This window comes from Pleurodeles waltl, chromosome 6 (assembly GCF_031143425.1).
Source record: "Pleurodeles waltl isolate 20211129_DDA chromosome 6, aPleWal1.hap1.20221129, whole genome shotgun sequence".
Classification (NCBI taxonomy): domain Eukaryota; kingdom Metazoa; phylum Chordata; class Amphibia; order Caudata; family Salamandridae; genus Pleurodeles; species Pleurodeles waltl.
This window is the reverse complement of record NC_090445.1, coordinates 1,666,034,189-1,666,048,977: the sequence shown is the minus strand read 5'-3', so window position 1 is coordinate 1,666,048,977 and position 14,789 is coordinate 1,666,034,189. Positions and strand designations below refer to the sequence as shown.

Here is a 14,789-nt window from a genome sequence, read left to right as displayed (position 1 = left end):
AAGTGTAGCTGCAAAGCACCAAAGTAGCACCCACCACATGGCCCAAATAGTTAGTAGTATCCAAGCTAGCCCTTAGGACATAATTAGCAGCATCCTAGTCATCTTGAATGGTTTGAGCCAAAGAGGCCTGAAACTCACCCGTAACTGCTGACAAGATCTTGCTGGTCAAGTTCCAAAGAAGTGTTTATAGCAGCCTACGAGGCTCAGAGTCAAGCTGTTCTCTTGTCGAATGCTTCAACTCTTTTGGATTCCCTGTCTGGTGGGGTCATGCAGAAAGCGTTAGGGTCGAGTTCAGTGGTGGAAGCTTGGACCACCAAACTCTAAGGTGTCAGGTGCTGCGTAAGGAAGTCCAGGCCAGCCGGTGTCTGACTGCCTGTGACTGTTCACTGATGGGCAAATGAAGATGAGGCTGTACCAAGGTATTATGTTATGAAGATTTGTACAGGGCACTATCACCAGGCGCTGAGCAGGTGTGCGTCTACGCACCCTTAGGGCATGGTGGGATTACTTCAAAAGCTAGATCTTCAGCTTCTTGTGGAATTCAAGAAGTGGGGAGGAGGCTTTTCCGTGTAGCAGTAGGTCGTTCCATGCTTTAGGAGCGAAGCAGAAGGCTGGACCACCGGATCTGCTTTTCTGTATGTGTGGGATTTGTGCAAGGAGGAGTCTGGACAAGTGGAGGGGTCTGGAAGGTTTGCGAAAACAAATGCGATTGCTAGGCCAATGTTATGTAGTGCCTTGAAAGTGTGGGGGAGGAGTCTTAATTGTGCTGGTTTGTGAATGGGGAGCCAGTGGATCTCCTCCAGGTGTGGTGTGATACGAATGTGGCGCCAGAGGTTGAGAGTGATTCTGGCTGCCCAGTTTTGAATAGTCTGCAGCCTTCTTGTGAGTTTTTTGTTGATTTTGACAGGAAGGGTGTTCCTGTGGTCCAGGTTGCTTGTGACAAAGGTGCGAATGACTGTTTTCAGGGGTGGTTATTCAGAGCCATTTGAAAATCTTCCTCAGCATCTTCAGAGTATAGAAGCATGAAGCGGCAACAGCACTGACTTAGGTTGTCATGCCTAGTTTACTGTTGATGAGGATTCCAAGGTTCTTGGTGTGGGTGGTGGGCGCTGACAGTCCTAGCTCTGATGACCACTAGGTGGAGTACCACTGTTGTGCTTTTCCCGAAGAGCACAATTTAGAGAGCTGGTCTTCACCCAGTGCCAATTTCAGTCATGCAGACATTGAACTTGATCCGAACAAGTTGCCTGTCGTCTGCATAGGGGAGAACATTTATATCACAAGAACAGATGATGTATGTATTGAAGAGGGTCGGGCTCAGGGAAGATCTTTTTGGAACTCCACATATGAGGTTGAGGGCGTCCGAGGTGCATGATGCCAAGCCGGGTAGTTCCTTACAGTCAGGAGGAGTAGATTCATCGCTTTGCATGCCCTTGGATTTCGATGTTGTGTGGGCGCTGGATGCAGATTGGTTGGGAGACTGTCAAATGGTGCTGAGATGTCCAGGAGGACAAGGGCCTCTGTGTAGCCTCTGTTTAGAGTCATGTGAATGTCATGCGTGGCAGTGGGGTGAGGGCAAGTTTCTGTGCTGTGGTCCTGTCTGAACCATGACTGAGTGCTGTTGAGGTATTCAGCGAGGTGTCTATTGATGATTTTCTCTAAGATCTTGGTCTGGAATTGTAACAGGGATATTGGCCCATAGTTGGCAAGCTTTGAATGGTATGCAGAGGGTTTCTTCAGCAATGGGAGGACAGCTGTGTGTTTCCAAGCATCTGGAAAGACTGCAGAAGAGGTGGAAGCATGAAGAATGGTTGCGAGCATAGCGCTGATTAGCTGCAGTCCTCTGGAGCAGGGGTGGTGGGGGCAGGGGTACGATGGGGTCACCAAGTGGATGGACTTCAGGGTGGCAGCCATTTCTTCTCCAGTAATGACAGGCCGTGTGGTTAGCAATGGTTCTTTGAATAAGATCGGGAGGTCTGCCAGGTACGGTGGCAACATGAAGTTGCTGTAAATGGCAGTGATTTGGTTGCTTTAGAATTGAGAAATTGTTGCAGAGGTCATGCAACGGAGTGATCGAGTTGGAGGAAGACGATGGTGAAATTAAATCTTTCACAATGGCAAAGATTTATTTTCTTCTGTTGGTGCTGGCATCAGTGCATTTGGTGGCCCAGATCAATGGGTGGTAGTGTCTCAGGGCAGATCTCAACTGCTCCAAATACCTAGTTTCAGATTTCAAGCCCTAAGTAATTCTGGTGGCTCCCAGAAATCATTAGATACTGTCTTTTGAAAGTTGGTGTCTGCTAAAGAGTGGGTGTTTAACCTTACTCCTGGCCACTATTGATCTGTAGTCGGATCTCTGTTAATTCTGAATAAACTCCATCTAGCTGCTGGAAACGAAACTTTTAGGAGTGAAAAGCAGGGTTTATTTCAACATCTGGCTAGTACAATACATGCGTCTAGAAAAGGCTCCATTTTGAAGGGCTAGTATTATCACTATGCGTTGTTTCAGGCAAGGTGTGAAATGCCTAGCAGGCCCAGTACTGTGAACTGGGTTTGGTGATCGCAGTGGCCTTTGGATACTTCAACCAAGGGAGTCCAATTGCTCACAAATCACATCTTTCCTGGAAACCCCAAGGAGCACTGGAGAAAATGAATTTGATGGGTGATTTATGAGAGGATTCCTGAAAGCTAGACACTTTGTTCTCTCCATATTAAACAAGACCACATTTAAACCCTAACAGAGGTTTTCCAAAGTGAGTAACTCATTTAAGTTTTTCTTCTAAGTGGAAATCACCTTTGTCTGTATGTAAAAGTATAATCTCCAGTTGCCTCACCTTTTTATTTTATAATCTTTCAAGGCACAGTAGAAATAGACCTTGGGTGGAAGTTTGTCACCCTTGAGGTTCATAGATCTTCCTTGCTTTTTGCCCCAAGATCCTTTATTTTGAAAAGAAAAAAAGCATTATTCAATGGACATTAGCAGGAACGTTTCCGCCTTTGTGATATTTTGTTTGAGGAATATGGTCCACACAGGAAGTGCATAAATGAAATGACTTCTCTGTGGTAGAAGGACCAACTCAACCTTTATGAAGTGTTAAGCAGCAGATGTAGAGTTCAAATAAATACAAGGGAAGTGAAGCCTCTTACTAGACACAGGCTGAGGGTCTTACTGTGTGGATAAGAGTGGCGACTGAGGCTTTCCCGTTCTTGGCTTATTATAAGTTGGAAGTGGGCGGTGTGCAGGTGTAAACTTTGGTTGACAGAAATGTGCCATCTGTTACACTCACACCTCCGCTAGCTAATAAGAATGCCTTTTGTTTGTTGCTATCTTTGTGTATTGTTCAAGGTTACTGCTCCACAGTGGTGAGCTATATGTCGCCTTTCCCAAACTCTCAGAAAGTAAAGACCGAGAACAGACAATGTGTCAATCTTACTACTCGGACTGAGCCTTCCAGGTCAGTTATTTGAAGCTACACTGCTGCACTTCATTGTATTCTGTTCTGTAAAGCACTTAAAGAGCACATGGCTACCCATAGGCATCCCAGTGCTGTACGTGCAGCACAGAATAGATTGGGGGATTAGAGGGAGCTGTTGTAGAAGATCCATGTCTTTAACAGTTTTTGAAAAGGGAGTTCCTTTTCAATTGATCTCAGAGCATGAGGGAGAGTGCTCCAAAGTTTGGCCACATTATAAGCGAGGGAGCACCCGCCATACTTTGCCCTTCTAACTTTTGGGACTGTAGCCAAATGTGCCATAGATAAACACAATTCTTCTGGGGTGATAGGGAGATAGTAAGGTGCAAGAGACCAGAGGCCCTTCATCAAGGAGTGCACTAAAGGCAATGCAGAGTGATTTAAATTTGATCCTATCAGCCATTGGAAGCTAGTGAAGGGAACGCAAGGCTTGTTGGGCAAAGTGAGGTCTAGGCAAATTGTGCGGAAGCCAAGGAGCAGAACTTTGTATAAACTGCAGGTTCCTAATTGTGGCTAGTGGGGCACCCAGATATAGAGAGAGGCGGGAGAAAATAAGAGCCTGGACCACCAGCCTTTTTGAAGTAAGAGGACTTTTCGAAGCATTTTAAGTATGCTATAGCAGGTGGCTGCAAGCTTTACTGCGACAGTGTTGAAATTAAAAGATTTATCTAGCCACATTCCTAGACTCTTAATAACGGTTTAAAGGTGGGGGATGACCAGCTGAGGCTCAAGGAAGAATTGAGATTGTTGCCTTAAATCATGAGCTTCGTTTGGTCTCGATTTAGTTTGAGGCAAGAGTTACTCATCCATTTGCAACTATCTCCCGGCAGGGACCAAAGGAGGGGGAGAAGTTTTGGATCTGGATACGGGGAAAGACCAATTGGGTATCATCTGCGTAGGACGTTATTGAGATCCCAAAGGGCTGGACGATATCTGAAAATGGTCTCATGTAGACATTAAAGAGAGTAGGACACAAAGAAGAGCCCTTAGGTACTCCACATTCAAGAGAAAGGGATTCTGACCTCCTTCAAAGACCTGAGGAATCTAGTTTCATGGAAGGACTTGGGCCAGGAAAGGGCAAATCCTGAGATCCCAACGTTCGGTAGTCTTAGTATGGACATTGTGGTTTATCAAGTCAAACGCTGAGCTGAGATCTAGGAAGATGACAGCTACAGACAGCAGCATTTTGGCTTTTTCTACCACTGCCAGACGAGCAGTCTCCATACCGTGGTGAGGTCCAAATCCTGTCTGTGTGAGGTGCAGGATGTCATGTTTTCTAGGAATTCAGACAGAATCAGGTTGACATGTTTTTCTAGTATTTTACTTATCGCAGGGAGGAGAGAGTTCGGAAGATAGTTTCCTAGATCAAGAAGCTCCAGGATCATTTTTTGTTTTAAAAATAACGCTTTAACCCTCACGTTTCCACACCATGGGGACTAATCCTGCAAGTAGGGAGATGTTTGAAAATTCTGAGGAAGATGGGAAGTAGCTGGTCAGCTATTTTAGCTATGATACGTAATGAGTCTGGGTCATTCGGAGAGCCCGATTTAATTTTACTCTTGATGTATAAAAACGTATCTAGTGTCAAGATAGCAAAGTTGTGAGAGTGGGCTGGATCATAACTGATGGGCCTTCCTTGTGACTGAAGGTGCCCGTTTCTGAAAACTTTTGAAAAGATTAGAGATTTTCAGAATTTTGATCTGAAACAATCTTGCGAGATAGTTGCACAGCCAGGGTGCTGGGGGGGGGGGGGGCTTTGAGGGGGAGGGGGGGAAGAGTCGAGGGAGACGAAGACCGGTGATTCCAATGGTTGGTGTCACGGTATTTCTGTATACTTGTCTCCTCAAAGTCCTCTCTCTACAGAACCTTTCAGCTTTTATACTTTCTTGTTTCAATGTTTGGAGGTTAGGAATCTATTGAGTGCAGATTTATCTTTTGCTCTTCTATTGTGAGTTTTTGGGGGGAGAATAACATGGTCCAAAGTGGATATAATCCACAGGGAGATCTTATCATACGCTGTACGCTGGGCCTAAGATAGGTCTAGAATTGTCAAGGGTCTGTTTCTAGGTATCAAGAGGCAGTTTTGACCAAGAACGGTCTTTCCGGGTGGTTGGTTTGTGTTTAGGTTTAAAAGAGGAATAAGAGTGTTCAAAGTAAACAGGGTCATCAGATGATCTGACCAATCGACTGTAAAAGGGTCTTGGACTTTTAACATAATATTGTTGGAAAAGATAGGGTCGGAGAGTTGACCTTTCTCGTGAGTCGGTCAGGGAACTCTTTAGCACAACTGAAAGGCCAAAAGATCTTGTAGAATGCCAGAGAATTGCGTACTTGCCAGTTCTTCCAAATGGAGGTTAAAGTCAGCTAGTATGGAGAAATTCGCTCTGGTACTGGCTAGGATCGCAATCACTTCAGGAAGGGCTTTGAGAAATGTTGCACTTAGTTTAGGTGGCATATATAATAGGGCTCCTGAGAAAGTGACTGTTGGGGAGAAGGAAATGGCAAATGACAAACCTCTGAAGTACGGAAGTTGGAGAGGTTGAATATGGCGGCCAAACTCTGCTTTAAGAATAATTTTGATTCCTCCACCCTTCTTGTTTTCTCGATCTTTGTTATGAATGTAGTATCTGGAAGGCAGGGCTCCAGCAATATCTGTCCCAGATGCAGAATGGAGCCAGGTTACTGTAAGAAATACTGCCATTGGCTTGTGAATCCAGAGAAGAACTGCTGAGATAGGAAGTCTAAAGTTGTGTTCAGATGGAGGGGGTGAGATGGGCCCAGAGGCAGGTTGCCCTTAGTTTATTTGGGGTAGGTAGCAAAGTTCCCATTTCTGAAGGCAAGGGCAGAACTAATAAAGTAATGACTTATGAGGGAGACAGGAGCAGAGTAACACAATTAGAAGTAAACTAACACCATAATAGACCTCTCCACAACAATTACCTCCATACACACCCAGATGTCCTAACACTAGTCAAACGTGAACTAATCCTTAGAACACATTATCAAGGCCTTAGCGAATCAAGAAACTCCACCTTCCCAAACCAAGCCCTTTTGATTGAAAATTGTTTTTTTCATTGCTGGCAGCTACAACGCTTGAGCCTGCCACTCCAGTCTGTTGGCAAGTTGATCACAGTCTCATGTGTGCCCAGTTCCGCCGCCACCACTTGGTTGCCCCATTAAATAGTTATCCACAGCTACCTTTGAAGTTATATAACCAAAGCAGAGCACCGGATTTGGCTGCAGCATAGAGACGAGCTGTGGCATTTTCTACTAATCATTTATCATTTGATAGCATGGATCAAATCTGAGGCTCAGGTAATTTAAAGTAACTCTCTAATTGAGGGCATTTCCTAGAGACCTTTATGGTAATACATTCATAGTGAACTAAATACTTTGCAAATTCCACTGCAGTATGTTTTGCACTGTCCCCATTCTCTTCTATGCAGCTATGTTGATTTATATTAAGAATTTATTTTGGTGCGTTCTGTGAAAAAAGGGCTTAGGTTAGAAGGCAAGGACCAACAAACGTAATTAAACGCAATTAAACACAAACATAGGAGGTGCTCATACCATTTGCCTTCCTGAACAGTTCAACAGCATCGGGGTTCAGTGCTAGTAACTTTTGAGCAACTTCAATAAGGGATACTAAAATCTTCCTCAGCTCAGTCTGGAACTGTAAAAATAAAACAATCACAACACTGATAAAGGCAACAACAAAGGGTAGGTCTTTCAGAAAAATAATTGTGCTACATTGCTTTGTCTAATTCGGGCTGTAGCCTGCTGTAGTTATAGCTCCAACCATTTCACATTCAAAGTCCATCATGAGGAATAGCATTTGAAATAGAATTCTACTGTGCCATAAACTGTGAAGTAAAAAGATTCTGACTTACGTCTCTCATGTTGTGATGGGCGACAGTCCTGTCTGCATTATGGGATGAAAGGCCAGTCGTTGCTTTGACAATAGCCTCTTTATCGGGTGCTTTCTGCTCTTGTTTCCTCTATCAGCAAGAAAAACAAACAAGCATTTTCAATGCAACGGGTCTCGCATTTGTTCGAGTTAGAGCTATTAGCGTCGTAAAGCAAAAAAAAAAAAAAAAAAAGCAAAAAAAAAGAAAAGAAGAAAACGCTGCATGGAAAGTAAACAGATAAAGTAGTCCGGACTCCAGGCTGAAAACATCAAGCCTTGTATGTTTTTGGTACTTTACCGGTGCTGTGTAGGTGAGCTAAACACCGGAAAAGGCATGAGTATGCATGCCTTTCACAAATTAAAGCAAGTGGATTTTAAAAGGCAAGCCCACGAACCAATGTAAGTGACTGACGTGGCATGGGCGTGGTTTGAAGCCCAAAGAGATTACAGAATGAACAGAGCACTTTGTGCTCACCCATAAAAAGTTACATCGTCCACCTCCTTTTTGCAGGGGGAGAGCTGGGGACCATGTCACCATGGTATACTGCAACTTGCCTCATAGTGACAAATTGCTTTATGAAAGACAAGTGCGATGATGTTTAAACCAAATTAGATGACTTTATTTTAAGCCTGTGAGGAATCACAGACAACTGCAGCTTGTAAAGTGTTTTTCACATGCACGTGTGGTGACATTTAATCGATCAATAGGGGTTAAGTTCCTGTTGAATCTCTAAATCTTATCTGGAATCCGCATGATGTTCAGGAATTACCAACACTCACAAATGAAAAACATCACCGATGCTCTTATCTCAACTATAACAAGGGTCACACCATCCACCTTGATTTATGAATCATCCCTACAGGATACAGTAGCTGGCTTTAAAAAAACATCCAAATGTGCACAAACACTGATAAATGTAAAAAACCTCCAGCTGCAATATTAGACAGCTCAATTACCTTATTACAAAGCTGACTTGACATTCTGGAAAGGATCATCTCCACAAATTAAAATTTGTCTAAAGGCACTTTACTTAAACAACTTTGTTTCTCAATAGCTGTTGAACTTGGTAAGAAAGATAAGATTCATTCCATCAGAAACCCTGACCTTCCATTACTATCCAAATGTTAATTTTGCTTCCTTTACAGTGTCAGCAGTACGCCAGAAACACATAAAACAGATGGAAATCCACACTAGCAGCACTATATGACTAACAAGTCACAGTGAGTGAAAAAGAGCAGCGAAGGATAAATTTCCAAGCAAACTGCCAATAAAATAGAAAGGCAACACCCTTTATGAAAGCGCCTGGAGCACCCACAGAAGAGAGACTTGACACTGGAAAATGACTTAGGAGGGTAGCTACTGTGGTGAGAACTGAGTGGCTGAAGGCCATATTTTGCCGGTTGGCGTATTTCACTGTAACATCAACAACTTAAGGCTAGCCAGATGGACTGATATTCAAAAATGTGTGCATCGTCTGGCACCAGTTCAGTAACATAAGTGAATGAGTAAGCAGTCTTTTTTATCCAAATCTCAAATATTTCCTAAAATATTCCTTACAGGCACCACTAACTCGAACCTTGGCTGGTAATTTTTTAAAAGAGACAACGGTCTGCATGTGCATTGAATCTAAAGGTAACGGTACTGCTTTCTTGGGGACTTATATTTTTAGACTTGGTTTTCAGTTATTACCAATTATGTTAATAATGCACATTTCATAAAGAAATTTTAAAAAAATAATTCTAAAAAAAAAATAATAATAAAAAAACAAAAAACAAATCTGCTTTGATTAGTTGCCGAGGGTACGACATAAGTGTTTAAATCCTGTACGAGGACTATGAAAATATATACATTTCAAAATTTAAAAAACATGAGACTTCAAATATTGTTAAATGTACTTTTTAAAGATAGTCTGACATTTACAGAATCCGAGATTAAAATTACTCAAAAAGCAGCATGTTAAAGTGTGCTTTTGTATAAGACCAGAAGTATGATGTCCATCATGTTGTAGATTTTTTCCCCAAATGAGTAACAATATTGCTAATATGCTTACATGTGTTTTTATTAACGTGACTAGGTTCTATCATTTCATTAAGGTGGATATAATTTCTGATGTTCTGCTCATCCTCCCTTCCAATCAATCCCCTCAAATTAACTAATTTAAAATCCTATTTCCTAGCAATATCGAAGCTTAAGTTACATATCTGAATATGCCAATTTTAGGAAGTTGGCTTTTTCTTGTCCCACCCATTTTAGCACTCTACAAGTGTCCTGGGTGTATTAACTCCAGACAGACGACGTAGATGTGGACACTATGGGTCGTCCTAAGAGTATGACTGGGGTGGTGCTTTTCCCTGCCTCACTCACACGTCAACAGGCTTTGTCATATCCACACAAAATGGAACATGACACGAGGCCTGACCTGCCTTTTGTCACCCCAGACAGTTTAGAGCCTAGACAGCGGAAGGGAATGAACTTTCCAGACGTACATGCTGGGAGTCCCTCTCAACCCCTACGCACACAAAGGCTGGCGTAAGGGATAAATATTGGATCTTGAGAGACACTCTTCAGAACATTCCTGGAACTGTGAAAGTTACAGAGGGAGCACATTGCTGCTGCCTGAGAAGGAATCCTGGACCTGCTTGCCATTATCCTGGTCTAACTGGAGTGACTTTAAATGCTCCACTGACCTTCTGCAACTGGAGGTGTCTGAGCCCTGCTGACCTCTGTGGGAGTGAGTCCCTGATCCCCAAAGAGGTGCCTCCCCGGGTCTTGAGCCCTTGGCTGGCATCCAAGTGTACCCCTTAGAAAGGAGTGAAAACCCTGAAATTTGGGATCCTCATGACCGCAAACCGTCCTTTTCGGACCAAGACGAACAACAATGTGAAGCACCAGTGAAACCTGCTCTTCACATCAATGAGTGTCCATGGCAATGCGAGATGTGCACTTCGTGCTGCAGCAACAGCAGCTCGCCATAACTGCCATCATCAAGCTGTAGCAAGGACTGTCCGTGACTCTTGACCGGAGCTTGGCACTGTAGTCCAAAATGCTCGACCTTGCGCTACAAAGATGACCGTCCGCAACGCTCAGCTTCCTCCTCCTGGCTTCCGCCACTGCAAACAAAACTCTATGCATCAGTCTTGGAAGGGAACTTTTCAAACTGACTAAGGTGGTACTTGTATTGTGTATCACGGTCAGCCTAAGCGTGTGACTTTCCTGCAGTCTAGTGCAACCAGATGACCGTGAATGGCGCTTTGTCCTTTTAGAGCTATTTTACACTAAAAACATTAAAGTGAATATTTCTGGTTCTACTGATTGGAATTTTGTTATTCTCGTATCCTTTCATTTATTAAAATGTAATCTATTATTTTAAATTGGTTCAAAATTTTTCTTGTGTTGTGTTTTCATACTGTTACTGTTTGAGTGCTGAATAAATATTCTACGCATTGTCTCCAAGTTAAGCCTGACTGTTTTTGTACTAAGCTTCCAGAGGGTTAAGCACAGGTTAATTTAATGATGTTTATGGTTCACCAAACAAGGATTATGATTGTTGCCTGAGTGGGGCTTCCACTCCCCTAAACCAATAATATTATTTCTCCTGGGTGGATATGATATTGCATAAACCTTTGAAAAAGCTGTGTCCTCCTTATGTCCTTTAGCAGCACAACCTGAGGTGCAACAGACACTCAGCCTACCATGTTAGGCAACAAAGCCCCACTTTAATTGTCAAAAAAGTCAGCCTCAGATCTTTGATAGAGGTGCAGCCAAGGACCTTAATTTTCACAGGATCACTTTGTCTGGGTCTCATCACTTCAGCTGGCATGTCTAAGACTGGTATGTGCAGAAAGGAAAAAAAAAAAAAATCACTATCCTTCGATTTCTCAGACTGATCAGAGGAAAAGCCATGCTCATTATCACAGGTCACTCCAATCTTCAATTAAAAACTCTGAGATGTTTGGAAACTCGTCACTGGCTACCAAAGGCACTACTATGCTTTTATAATGTTCAGTGGGAGCTACGTAAGTGCCAAATAACGTCTTAATGGTCCTCTGAGTTAGCACATACAAATCAATTTGTTCTTCTGCTCTGTTCCCTTATCTGTGATCTCAACACTTGCTATGATCTAGAATGAGAGCTGGTGTGCTCCTTTCTGCTGCTGTCCTTCTGGATTATCTGCAGCTACTACAAGCCTTCCATACCGAGCACAGCTGAGCCCCCTACAAATGTACATGGTGCATTGAAGATCCTCTGCAACGGGAATGCCTGACTGTGGGTATTAGCAGTTCTTAATAGTAAAAGAAGCACTGAAAAATGGAAATAAGAATGGGTGATAGCCTAATGGGTTTGTCAATGCTTGTTTAGTGTTGTCACTTTGTAAATCTGTATTATGAGTGAGCTAGTGGACCCTCAACAATATAGAATAAAAAAGTGACTAAAACCAAAAAAGAAATTAGGTCTCAAAAAGCGCAAACTGCACTAGTAGTTCCTGGCACTGAAGGGAACTACATGTGTGCAGCGGTGTTCCATGTGAAAGAGATGAATGGTGTCAATCACAATTAAGTTGTACAATAGCTGAGCCATTGCCTCATGCTGTATGCTGTAGTAGGCAAAAGAAAATGTGTGACAACAAAAGACCAATGGAAGAAGGCGGCTGGATGAAAGCCCCTATAAAACATGTACCTATTTTTATTTAAAAAGGTCTTGGATAATGCCAGTCCTAAAAATGGAACAAAGGCTTGTAATAAGCTGGTGACTATACTTTTATACTGTGGTCCTCAGTACTGCCCACACCCCGGAGGATGCCTATTGGTCTGCCGGACAGAGGAAAAGTAGCATTTTTTACATCTAGAAAGCATTTAGCAGTAATTACTACAATTACATACACACCTCCCAGCAATAGTGTACTTATGTGTTACTCCAGGGGAGTGCTTAAAATATACTTTTACTCCTCACCAGAACCACAAAGGACTATAGATCAAGTGCGTCTCAGGGTGACCAAGCCCAACATAAATGTCATTTGAAACAAATGGAGGGAAAAAAACATTTCACTCCTGGTCTACTTTAAAAGTTGCACTTGTATCCAGATATACAGTGAATCAATGTTGAATGAGCAGTTTCATATAAAGAGGAGCCCATTTGTACATGTGACCTATGCGAGCATCACTCATGCCACCAGTGTGGGTGTACTGTGGCAAAGGGTCTCGGGTATGCATACAACAGAAAAGGAGTGCAGAGGCAAAAAAGGACAGGAGGCGCCCAACACCTAATGTAGATTCAAGCAAAAAATCTGTAGGTTCACAATAGGGAAATACAATTTGCTGAGGCAAAGGGTATGAAAAAGGTTTGTATGATGTGCTTAATTTAGTGACATACAGTCTGGTGTGCCAAGACTGCGTTGCTCACACTGTCAGGTGCTTTCAATCTCTGCTCTAACCAATCAGAATTAAAACATTGTTTTTAAATACATTTGACCAGAGTTGTAAGCAGTTGACTGGATTAGTTCATACTTGAACATTAAATATCTATATTTGTCTTGTGATTCGAGGACAGTGTGATAAGTATACAAGAGGCTCTTATGCTTCAACTTGCTTCCTGGACACAAGCACAGCTGGAGGATACATTTTGCACCTTTTGTTAAACAATTACAGAAAAGATCCATGAACTTACTTTTTCTTCTGCTGAGACTTCAGTCATTTTAGGAGGGGGTGGGGGAGCCCGCTTTTTTATCAGCAACAAGACATCTGGCATTAAAAAAAACATAAGAAGGATAATAATAGAAAAGGTAGGGAAAATAAATTGTACTTTTCAGACAAATTCCCTTAAACATAAAAAAAAAACTGGTAAATAAAAAGACAGACTTAAAACAATTACATATTTCAAGCAATATTGCGACAAAAACATATCTTTATGTGATTTAAAACAGCCTATAAGTCAGTAAATACGACAGGTATTAAAGTTAAAATAATGCAAAAACAAAAATACAGAGCGACGAACACCAATGCTTGCAAACATTCTTACTAAGGAATAATGAAATTCCCTCATTGAAATATAAATGTACTGTGCCCGCGAAATTAGAAAGCAGAGGTCAAAAGGGGGACTGGGCAACCAGGTGATGATGTAATAGACAGTCTACGGTTTTAAGTGAAAATTAGAAGGAAACAGATACCTATGCCCTGCAGCGAACAAACATTAATCAGACATTGCAAATCTAGACACTTTACTCGTCAATTCAATATTACTGTACATGGAAAACACAATTTAAAGAATGCCGTGTTACAAGATGTAACAAAAAGGCACAGTCTTCATGAAAATCTACATAAGGCACAGCTCGCAAACCATTTACCAAGAGTTCATAACCTGGAAAATTGAGCAGAGTGTTGGATTGTATAGGAATGAGTCCAGAACAAAGGGCCAGTGTGGAACAAGAGGGTTGGCATGGGTTAACAATCCAAAGTAATTTTATTATTTGAGACACTCTGGAATCAATGGTGATCATTCATTTGATTATGTTTTCTGTTACACAACTGTTCAGTATAATTCGCTTTAGACTCTGGGTGAAGGACGATTAAAGACTTTTAGTGCCGACCTACCTTTATCCAGAATGTTTTCCTCCACCACTGTCTTCGTGTCAGATAGCACTCGCTCAGACGCTGCATGTATCAGCTTATGATGAGTGACACTCTTTGGGTCTTCTAAACTCCCTTGGACACACTACACGAAAGACAGAAATAAAAAATAAAAAAATACAGATCTGAAGGAGTTTAGAAGACAGAAGCAAAGTAAGGGTGTTGCAAAAACGAACTTTGCAGCTAGTAATTAGTTTTTTTTCAGAAACAAAATACCACTATTGAATGTTTCTTCCAAGGCTGCGGGAATAAAAGATAGTGTTTTATCAAAATATATTTAGTAGACTCAAAATAATATTAAGTGGCACATCTATTCTTGGTAAACGTTCATTAAGCAAAAGGTTTTGCCTCGAAGGTACTTTTTACAAGCCTATGGTGCAATTACAGCTCAGATACAGTAAATAGGTGCAACATCCATTTTATAATTAAGCAGAGTCTAGACCAGTATTATAGTCCAGTTTATCAGCAGTGATTATCAAAAAAAAAAAAAAAAAAAATCTCCCACTACACAGATGAAGAAAGTCACACAAAAAAATTTAAAGTCATCTCATGGGAGGCAGAAGCTCTTATTGAAAAACATACTTCCTACAGGACTTCAAGATAACCAGTAGAGGCCTTAACATTAGTGTTGGGGTAGATGCCACAATCACAATGAATAAAAAGGTTTGAATACCTTCTATCAAAATGTTTGTTAGTTGTAATCTGATTACTAGGTAAAAAGGCACTTTGATCTTTAAGCATTATTATTATTAACAGAAATAGTAAGTAAGACTATTTGCAAAATC

The 14,789-nt window shown here is 41.8% G+C and overlaps 1 protein-coding gene across 1 annotated transcript in view; it reads right to left on the bottom strand.

Annotated features, from left to right (window-relative positions):
* The window catches only part of UBAC1 (UBA domain containing 1), a 114,082-nt gene that overhangs the window by 56,177 nt on the left and 43,116 nt on the right, over nt 1–14,789 (bottom strand). Inside the window, exons 2-5 of the mRNA XM_069241638.1 lie at nt 13,969–14,089; nt 13,046–13,119; nt 7,364–7,471; nt 7,044–7,146 (exon numbers count right to left, since the gene is read on the bottom strand). Coding sequence (XP_069097739.1) covers nt 7,044–7,146; nt 7,364–7,471; nt 13,046–13,119; nt 13,969–14,089 — 406 coding nt within the window. The remainder of the gene's footprint in view (nt 1–7,043; nt 7,147–7,363; nt 7,472–13,045; nt 13,120–13,968; nt 14,090–14,789) is intronic.